The sequence below is a fragment of the Sitophilus oryzae genome, unplaced genomic scaffold (assembly GCF_002938485.1).
Source record: "Sitophilus oryzae breed Bouriz unplaced genomic scaffold, Soryzae_2.0 scaffold_1436_pilon_pilon, whole genome shotgun sequence".
In the NCBI taxonomy this organism is placed as follows: domain Eukaryota; kingdom Metazoa; phylum Arthropoda; class Insecta; order Coleoptera; family Curculionidae; genus Sitophilus; species Sitophilus oryzae.
This window is the reverse complement of record NW_022146100.1, coordinates 4,101,107-4,111,958: the sequence shown is the minus strand read 5'-3', so window position 1 is coordinate 4,111,958 and position 10,852 is coordinate 4,101,107. Positions and strand designations below refer to the sequence as shown.

The 10,852-nt window shown below is 31.7% G+C and overlaps 1 protein-coding gene across 1 annotated transcript in view; it reads left to right on the top strand.

The window, feature by feature from the left end:
• Positions 1–2,375: 2,375 nt before the first annotated feature.
• Positions 2,376–10,852, top strand: part of LOC115876495 (alpha-N-acetylgalactosaminidase-like) — a 53,708-nt gene continuing 45,231 nt past the window's right edge. The window contains exons 1-2 of the mRNA XM_030892294.1: positions 2,376–2,592; positions 9,471–9,638. Coding sequence (XP_030748154.1) covers positions 2,561–2,592; positions 9,471–9,638 — 200 coding nt within the window. The 5' untranslated portion in view covers positions 2,376–2,560. The remainder of the gene's footprint in view (positions 2,593–9,470; positions 9,639–10,852) is intronic.

Genomic DNA, 10,852 nt, shown 5'->3' with positions numbered 1-10,852 from the left:
GAGTAATCACGATTCTGCTTAAACTGCTTGACGTTTAAAGCTGATTTTTGGCAAACGGATTGACTTTAGGGTGTAGAGGTTCGATAAGGAGGGGTTTCTCGAATCTCAAATTCCAAGAGGGTGAAAACGCCCCTCAAATATTACAAAATTTGTTATTTAAAAAACGGTTAGTCTTTCGGGAAAACGCTTGGACAAGCAAAATTTATTTGGTTTTTTTACATATTTTGAAATTTTTTAAAAAATCATACAGGGTGTTCCAAAAAGTTGGGTAATTTCTTAACCACGATTCTGCTTAAACTGCTTGACGTAAAAGCTTATTTTTGGCAAACGGATTTTTCGAAAGTCAAATTCCAACGAGATGAAACTACCCCTCAAATATTACCAAGTTATATAATAATATCGCCATATTGTTATTTCTCATGCTGACATAAATGTGAGAAAATTTTATCCAGTTTGTATGTTAAGGGAAATTCTTGCTTTGCTTTATCATCTCCATTACAAATGATTAATTCGACGCGAACAAAGTCGCTGCTACACGCTAGTATTTTTATAAAATACCTACTGTCAAACTTTTTATCAAATATATTTCATAAAAGATCTTTGAAAGAAATTTGATAGTGTAATATAGTGGCCTAAGGCCGGTATTAGAATTTTTTTGTCAAAGATCGTATATCGTATACAGGGTGAGTTTCCTACGATGTTCTCTATGGGTATATCGAAAACTACTGGAGATAGAGAGTCGGTTAAATGGGGAAAGAGTTGCAGTTTTGTGGGGTCATAAATATGCGCCTTTCAGATTTTTGAAAAAGTTCATGGCTTACTAGATATTTCGAAAAACATAAATTTCGGCTATTTTCAAAATTGTCCCTAATTCTATTATAAGCTATTTTAGACAAAAAGTTTTCAGATAACAGTTCGAGATAATCACATATCCTTAATGAGATTGTGTCATTCATTATGCCCCCCCCATAATGAGAGAAATGTTAAAAATTATTTATATCATAAGAAAACAAACTCAGGAATAGGAAGAGGTGGACTAATTGAATGAGCCTCCTCGATCACCTGACCTATCCATTTTAGATTTTTTTATGCGGTATGGTTAACAATAAGGTTTACAAAAGAACTTAAGAATTAAGAGAGGCACTCGAAGTGGCGGTACGAGAGAAGTTTAATTAAGTCGACCGGTCCTTCTGTGAGAATAGGTAATAATTCAGTTTTAAAAAGACGTAACTCAAAACAATGGCGGATTTTTTGAACATTTTCTAAAATAACTTAAAGTGTATGCAGTGACTGCAGTGATATTATTTTTTTAAGTTTTAGTTTGTGTAATGTAAATTCTAAAGAACCGTTTAGTAATATATTCTGACTTTTTTTAAGTTACAAATCATAACAGAATAAGAATACCATGCAATCTAAGTGAAATTAGTCAAGAAAGATAAGAATTGGCTATAACTAAATTTGACTTTTCTAACAAGTCTTGAAAATCGTTCTCTAAAACACATAACATTCACCGGTCAACGTATCCTCGAAAATGTATGGTCAAGAAAAGTTGAACCAATAATCTTACACGCTTTTCTTCATTTGAAAAATTCATATTTACAATTTTTGTTTACTTTAATTTACAAAGTTTGGATGTGGCAGCTTCACATTTATGGGAGCAAAGACACAAATTAAGTGAAATTATTTAAAAATTTTAAGAATTAGCTATAACTCGATAATTTTTCGAAGAAAACATATTATAGCTTATATCGCTGAAAAGCTTAAAAAATGGCGCTTTTTATAAAGTCATGACCTACTATGGTTTCTAATTAAAAAAAACATATGTTTGTGTCATATGTCAAATATGACAGGCTTTAGAAAAAAACGTGCAGAATGAGGACACAATCTCATTAAGGATGTGATTATTTAAAACTTTTATCTGAAAACTTTTTGTCTAAAATAGCTTATAATGGAATTAGGGACAACTTTTAAAATAGCCGAAATTTGTGTTTTTCGAAATATCTAGAAAGCCATGAACTTTTTCAAAAATCTGAAAGGCGCATATTTATGACCCCACAAAACTGCAATTCTTTCCCCATTTAGCCGACTCTCTATCTCCAGTAGTTTCCGAGATACCCATAGAGAACATCGTAGGAAACTCACCCTGTATAACTGACCATATTTACTTATTAAACATAAACTCGCATTGGATTTACAGAGATTTTATAAATAATTAAAATATATATAAACTCTTGGTCAAAAGTATCAATAACATAATTATAATAACAATGTCGTTTAACGGTAAATTTACACCGCTATAAACAAATGGCCTTTTTTATATTCTTCAAGTTTCGAAAGATATCTCAATAAATTATTCATGTGAAGTGTGTCTTCGAAGCTTGACCACAGCTTGACCAAGCGATTCTGCGGCTAATCGTTCGTTTCTTGAACTCTTATCAAGGCCCGGGGGCATTTGAAAAATAATTTAACGATAATTACACGGTATCAGTAGTTGTCCAGCTGAGTACGATGCAGTTTTGTTGAGATAACGTAGCGTTTAATATTACATATTTAACAGTAAATGTTCTGTTCTAACAATATCTGTTGTTTAAGGTAAGTAAACAAACTGATTTTTTTATTGTCGTGATTCTAAGTATTTTAATATTAAATGAAACTAAAATAGTAAGAGCACCCCTCAAACTTGCATACTTCTTTAATATAAGATGTCTCAATATTCCGCGAACATTGAACTACTAAGTATTTTTGGAATCAAAGTAAATCTCTATACAAAAGTACTTCATTTGTCCGCTAAAGTAACGTCAAACTTTTAAAAAATAAACATATTTTTTAATATACAGGGTGGTCCAAACAGTATTCCGGAAGCTTTGGCAGCATATTTTCCAGATAAAAAATAAATAAAAAAAGTTCGTATATGTATGTTCTAAAATGCTTAGTTTTGGAGAGACAGGGTGTAGAAGTTCCATTTTTATTTAGATTTTTTCCAAATAATTCCTGAAGTAACATCAATATTTGGATGAAAATATTGAAGAGAAGACATTTTGATGTCGATATGAGTTCTATTTGTAGGGAGCGCCACCTACATGTGTTTTAACTGTTTTGAAGAGTAATATCTTTTCGTCTGTACCTGTATAAAGCTACTGCGTGAAAAAAATATACATTTTTTTGTGATTTTTTATGTAAAATGTCTCTTGGTAAAAATCGTTGTGAGCAGCTGTTATCAAGATATTTAGAATAGAAATAGTCAATACATGTCATTATTGACAAAAAAAATGGCGCCGGGAGGCACGTTTATCCGCCCATACTTGATATTTTTTTTTATCTCAAAAACTGCGTCTGATTTTGATATTATTACAAATTTTGTTGCAAATATTATTCCTAATTTTAAATTGAAAACCGCGTTTCGCTGGCTACTGTAATTTTGAAGTTACGATTTTTTAAAATTTTTAACCCCCTCTCATACCCCCTTACCAACCCCCCACCCCCACCAAAAACTAATGGCCAGATTCTCGGGTGCCACAGTATTTTTGTGTCAAATTTGGTTAAAATCGGTTTAGCGGTTTTTGAATTATCGTGTTACAGACGGACAGACAGACAGACAGACATCATGAAAATATTTTGTATTTAGGTCATTTATGACCCAAATAACTCATTTTGAGTGAAATTAAAAAAACTTTTTTTGCCGATCGTAATAGCCTACCATACCTGTTGGTATGGTCGGCTAATAAACATATTGAGTAGATAGCTATTTTTAAAACAGTTTCTGTTGAACTTTTGGCACAAAACATTTCAAATTTCTGATTTCATTCTAACTATATAGTCAACATGTTTAATTTAAGTCAATGATGACAGGTATCGATAATTTCGATTCAAAATATCTCGAGAACCATTACTCGTAGCAATTTTTACCAATAGATTTTGTTACGTAAAAAACGTAGTAAATGTATATTTTTTACTCAGTAGTTTTATACAGGTACGGACAAAAATTTACTACTTTTCAAATCAGTTAAAAATGTAGGTGGCCCCCAAGGACTGTATACAGGTTGTTAATTCGTTTATTACTCGCGGAAAGAGCTGTATGGTTGAAATATGGCAACCTCGGCCCGCTCGTTGATGACGCGACGGGACGAGTCGGCAGAAAACCCTATAAGTGCATGCGTTCTCAATAGGCAGTAATGCCATTCTGTTCCCCTATAAGTAACTGTCCAGTTAACAACCTGTATATTCTAAAGGACTGTTCGATCGCGTCAAATCGCCGCTATCGTAGTCTCTCACCGTGGATGCTTACGTCACGCAGGGACCAGCGCTCCACAGTGTTGTGGATGGTTATTCTAGCGGGACAAAATCTCAGGAGCGATGTTTGGGACTTAAAATCTAAGAACGTAGCAAATGCTTTAATATACATATAGCAACCATATTATGGTTAAATTTATTTATTTATTAACAACTTTATTAATAAATAAATAAATAAATACAAGATAATAAAACTATGATATTATTCGTACATGTCACACAAAAACCGTACTGTAAATAATTATTGCCAAATACATAAAATTATGATATCACGTGAAATACTTACAAAAACTCTTTAGCAGTTATTTTTTAATTACTTTGTAATCTTGTGACACCCTGTATATTTTATTTTAAAAAATTCTATTTTATTTTGAAAATAATAAATAAGATATTTTAATTTTAATACTCGGTAATTGTAAATTCATATATAGTAAGTATCTAAGACAATTTTTTAAACTTTTATTAAAACTAGTAATAATCATTTAGTTTTATTATAAATTATCAGAAAGTAAAAAATAAGGCTTTAGCATATCGTCATGCTTTATTTAACTAGAACATCATTTGGATGTTTTTCTCTTGAGGAAAATTGCCGAACTGACTATTGATGTCATTCATTAGCTGCCCACACACGGAGAGGCCCGGCCTTCGGACTTGGCCTTGGGTCCGGGCCTTTAACCCAAAATACCATAGGTTTGCGTTAAAGGCAAAGTCCGCGGATATATTTCCGCTATGGTAATTTGGGTGAAAGCCCCGGCCTCAAGGCCAAGTCCGAAGGCCGGGCCTTTCCGTGTATGGGCAGCTATTCATTTTTCAAACTCAGTGCCTTTCAATTACAGCAGCATCCTTACTCCTTTCTACCACTAGCCCTAAAGCTCATAGTACTAGCAAAACCAATTCTTCTTTTGAATGCTCTTCTATTAACCCTTTAATGAGTATTTGTTTCGTTTTTATACTATCCGATTGAAATGAAACTTTTGGGTATTCACCTGTTAAGCTTGAACTCCTTGTGACTGACTACCTGTGTTGGTAACTATTAGCACAGAATATCTAGCTACGCAACAGAAGCCTCGTTACATGTATAAAACTGTAGGTAGCAAAAGGAGACAGGCTTTAAAAGTCTGTCTCCAAATCAGATATTTTGATGTGGTAGTTTCGCTACTACATAATACAGGGCAATAAATTTAAAAGAAAACAGTTTTCTACAAACAAAATTTAAAAGAATTTTGTGCAGTGTTGCCATTGTGTAATTCATATCGTAATACTTCCTGATAAAGCCTACCTTCAAATTTGCTACATCATTTAAACATATTAAAATAGATCTTATGAGCTAAACTACAATCACTTCCTGACGTTTGATTGTATAATTGAACCCTGAATTTTCATTGTAATTCGGCGACAATATAATAAGTATTGTTCTACTATTATGATACCACTTCCTGACGTTCGATTGTGTTCATACCAAGTTCATATTGTATAATCGGGAAAAAACGGCGTTAGAGATAGCTATGAAATGAATATCACGGTCATTTTATATGTAAATTTATATGGGAAATGTCAGCGATCGTTCTTTTCCAGCCAACTGGACGCCGTTTTTTTCAGAAGCATATCAAGTGATACCATAATATAGTACTATATTACGATACATGGCGTTCGATTGGGCTTAAACTTGGGATACTACGCATTTTCGGTGACATTGTAATATGATGGTACTATGATGCATATAAAGTGGTATCTTAATATAGTACCATATTACGATACCATTTCCTGGCGTTCGATTGGGCTCATACTTAGTATACTACGTATCTTCGGTTACATTGTAATATGATTGAACTATGATGTATATAAAGTGGTACCTTAATATAGTACCATATTACGATACCATTTCATGGCCGTTCGATTGTTCTTAAATTTGGTATACTACGGATCTTCGGTGACATTGCAATATTATGGTACCTTAAAGTATATCGAGTGGTACCATAATATAGTACACTATTATGATATCATTTCCTGGAGTTGGATTGGGCCCAAATTTGGTATACTTGCGTTTCTTTATAAAGATTTGTTTAATTAATAATTTTAATTTATTTTACGAATTTTAATTTATTGTTCGATGTCGTGACAGCAACTTTTATGCCGAACTAATATATTATTAATTGTACCTGTGTCACTTTTTAAAATCTACCTAGGTCTATATAAATAACGTGGCAAACGGAAGAAATTTGTTGTTATAGTATTTTTAGTCAGTTAACATTTTTTGTACTGCATTTTAATAAATTATTTCCATTATTATTAAACTTATATTTCATTACTAACGTTCCAGCATTAATAAATATCACTATCAATCGCCCTGTATATTATTAATTTTAAAGGTAATTAAAGGTATTTTCTTAGTTAACATTATAAGGTATAGTGTATATTAAAAATGTATATGTTTTGTAATAATATACTTAAAACTATTTTAATAGCCAAAGGAATAATTAATATAAGTGTATTTGACAAGAAAAGAAGAATAGAAAGAAACACATACTGCATTATACACAATAAAAAGAATGGGATGCCAATTCACGTCTTTTTGAATCTGGCAACTGTGCATATTTAGCCGAGCTATAAGGCCGTCGACGAGCCGTCGATCCAAAACCGAAAGTTCAAAATTTCTAATTATATTCTGATTATGATATTGTCGCGCCATCTAGTATTCTATTTGTGCAATTTTAGCTCTTTCATTTCGAGTATTTTTCTGTTGCGTAGCTAGATATTCTGTGCTATTAGTAACTCAAAAGATCTACATCATTCAATATATCAATATTTGAAAAAAGTGAAAGTTTGATATTTGCAGAATTAAGGCACGAAGGATTTTAACAAATAATATACCTACAGTAGAGAAGTACATACCTTTGACAATCTTCAATATAATTTGGCTTTGGAATAAAATGTATAAGCACTTTTAAATATTTTGTTTTCGTATGACCTCTGCCTTGCTGAGCAGAAAACTATCAAATTTGGTTGATAAAAATGTATCGAAATAGAAAGAATATATACACCAAAAAATAATTCATGCATTTTTATAACAATTGGAATGTCTACTATTTATTCTTATCAGTAAATTTTTTGCTTATTTCTAACCAAATGATTTTGTCCCGCTAGATTTATCTTCCGCCGCACTGTGCGCTCCTCCGTCAAACGCAAAAATAACTGTCACTGTCTAAAATCTTTAGCGCGAACTTCAACTCGGTCTCTAGATAACGTAAAAAAACTGACAGTACAGGAAGATAGGAATCGAACTATCCTTATCTCTATAGTATCCTTGGGTGGCCCCCTCTACAAGTAGGAGTCATATTGGCATCAAAATCAATTATTTTACGTCAAAAAACTCCTGGATACCAATTTTCATCCAAATATTGACGTTAGTTCAGAAATTATTTGGAAAAAATCGAAATCAAAATGAAAATTATACACCCTCTATCTCCGAAACTTTTTTTAATAATTTTTAACTGCAGAGTGGTTCGGACCACTCTGTATTTTAAGAACGGTTATTCCGGTTTGTATAAGATTTGGGTTTTTTTGAAAATACACATAAAATTGAACTAAATCTACATAGTTATTTAAACAGTGTAAAACACTGGTTATTGAGAACTTAGAGAAAAAAATGTGATATAATATTTACAATAATTTAAATTTACAATATACCAATAAATATATTATACAGGGTGTTTCAAAAAACATGTGCCATCTCTCGTGGGAAACTTCACCAACGACTCTTTTTTTTTGTAAAAGAGTCCTTCTAGTACTTACATTTTTCATGAGAATTTTGCATTAAAGGATGTACTACATTCATTTTGATTATTATACAGGGTCCGGCAATAGTGCGTTGGGCATCTATAGCTCCTAGAATAAAAAACTTGAGAATTTTGTTTAAGTGCAAACCTAAAGTATGTATCAGGTTGTATTTCAGGAAAAAATTTCAACATCTATAGAGTGGCTCAAAAAGTGTGAGTGGACCTGCATGATTTTTTTTAAATGGAACACCCTGTATATTATTCCATTTTTGGCTTCCTTTCAGATCACTTTACGTATCCCTAAGATATGAATAAATACATTTCGATAGATTCAGATATATTAAAAAATAATTCAAAAATATATATTTTTCAGCCCTTCTTAAAAAAAATATTAAAAATACAAGAACTGTTCTGAAATCAAAACTATATTAGGTATTTACTTTAGATGGTCAGTACTTACTTTGCTATAAATATGAAAATCGTAAATTATACAGGATGTTCAAAATTCTACGCCAAACTTTCTAAAATATAAAACAATTTTTCTTAGTTTTTTTAAATGGAACACCCTGTATATTATTTTTTCAATAGACGGGGAATTAAAAAATAAACATTTTTTGTATTTAGAGTATTTCAAAATGTTTAACGGCTTCGCAGTTATTTGCGGTTTTATATTTCATATGCCATTTTCCACAGTAAATTTTTATCAAAGCCACCCAATGATTTTTCTCTCGTATTTTATTGAAAGCGCCATATGAAATAATACTGCGTGTATCTGCAAAACTGTTAAAAATTTTAAAATACTCTAAATACAAAAAATGTTCATTTTTTAACTCTCCATCTATTAAAAGAATAATATACAGGGTGTTCCATTTAAGGTAACGAAGAAAAAATATTTTATATTTTAGAAAGTTTGGCGTAGAATATTGAACATCCTATATGATTTACGATTACCATATTTATAGCAAAGTAAGAACAGATCATCTAAAATAAGTACCTAATATAGTTTTGATTTAAGAACAGTTCTTGAATTTTTAATAATTTTTTTTAAGGAGGACTGAAAAATATATATTTTTGATTTATTTTTTAATATCTCTGAAACTATCGAAATATATTTATTCATATCATAGGGTTATGTAAAGTGATCTAAAAGGAAGCCAAAAATGCAATAATATACAGGGTGTTCCATTTAAAAAAAATCATCCAGGTCCACTCACACTTTTTTGAGCCACCCTATAGAAGTTAAAATATTTTCCTGAAATACATCCTGGTTCATACTTTAGGTTTGCACTTAAACAAAATTCTCAAATTTTTTATATTCTAGGAGCTACAGATGCCCGACGCACTATTGCCGGACCCTGTATAGGTACTTTAAAAAATAAAATGAAAACAATGTTATTATTTCAGAATGATTTCTACTACGTACTTCACTGCATCGTTTATATTATTAGCTACCGTTTTACAAACACAAGCACTAAACAATGGTCTGGCTTTAACTCCACCTATGGGCTGGATGCACTGGCAAAGGTTCAGATGTGTCGTGGACTGTACAGCCTATCCAGATGACTGTGTGAGGTAAGCCTTTAAATTAGTTATGCTTATTCTGCTGCGACCTTTTCAGAGCTATTGTGGTTTCCCTTTGATCTCTAGGTTACATATTTCATACGTATCTTCCACCGGTCTAATAACTTGGTGGCTGAACCTTCCATATAGAACTTTGTCAATGTCTTATCATCTACTAGTACAGGGTGTCCCACTAAGAATAGCTCTCGGCTGTATCTCGGAAAATATTAGCCGTAGCGGCTGCGGAAAAAAATATTTATAACTAAAGAGGCTATAGGAAATTGCCGGAAATTATTTTCAAGTTTGTAGAACGACCGCTAGGGGACGCAACTGCAACAAAAAAATAATAAAATGGAGTTTTTACACAATTTTGCCTAGACAAGGTGTACTATAAGTAACAGCTTCATAATCTTCAGTAAATTTTGAATATTTTTTGTTAGAGCCATTTTTCCCTATCTACCAAAATAAAGTGGTGGGTGAAGGTTAGATCTATTTTTATTTGAATATTAATAACTCTGGACTGGATGATCGGAATCCAACAAGCGAGCGCTCGTTTAAAAGAGCGTTTCTTACTCTATATTGTACCATATAAACAATAATAATAAGCTTTTGAACGTAGACACTAGGGGGCGCTGTCTTACAATTTAACAAACATTGCGCGTTTTTTCAAAAAAATTAAGTAAATTATGTAATTTTAGCGGATAGTAAAGAGTAGTAAAAGATTAAAAAGTCAGCGAAAACCGGATCTTGACATCTTCTTTCAAACCGAGGATATTAGCAAAATTACGCAAAATTATAATAAATACCAAAAAATAAGCCCTTAATTACCTTACTTTTACAACACAGTATCAGTAGCCCTCTTGATTATGCCCATTCTTACCTAAAAATAAGATAGAAACAGTTATTTTATTTTAAAATCGACGATATACTAGAATATCATAATATCAGATGTATTAATATCTAATAATTAAGATATTAAGTGAACAAGAAACGATGATTCAGTGAAGTCATGGTAGGCTTTGGAAAAAAGTTGCTTTTGACGTAATAGTATAAACGTCAAATTGTTATTAGATCAACATTTTGATAGTCTTAGCAGCGTTTTTGATCTTTTGATTGCTTTTTCAAAATGCCAACAATTTCAACTACCTATTTCAAATAATAAAGGCATTTTGAAAAAGCATTTAAAAGATTAAAAGACGCTGCTAAGACTATCAAAATGTTGATCT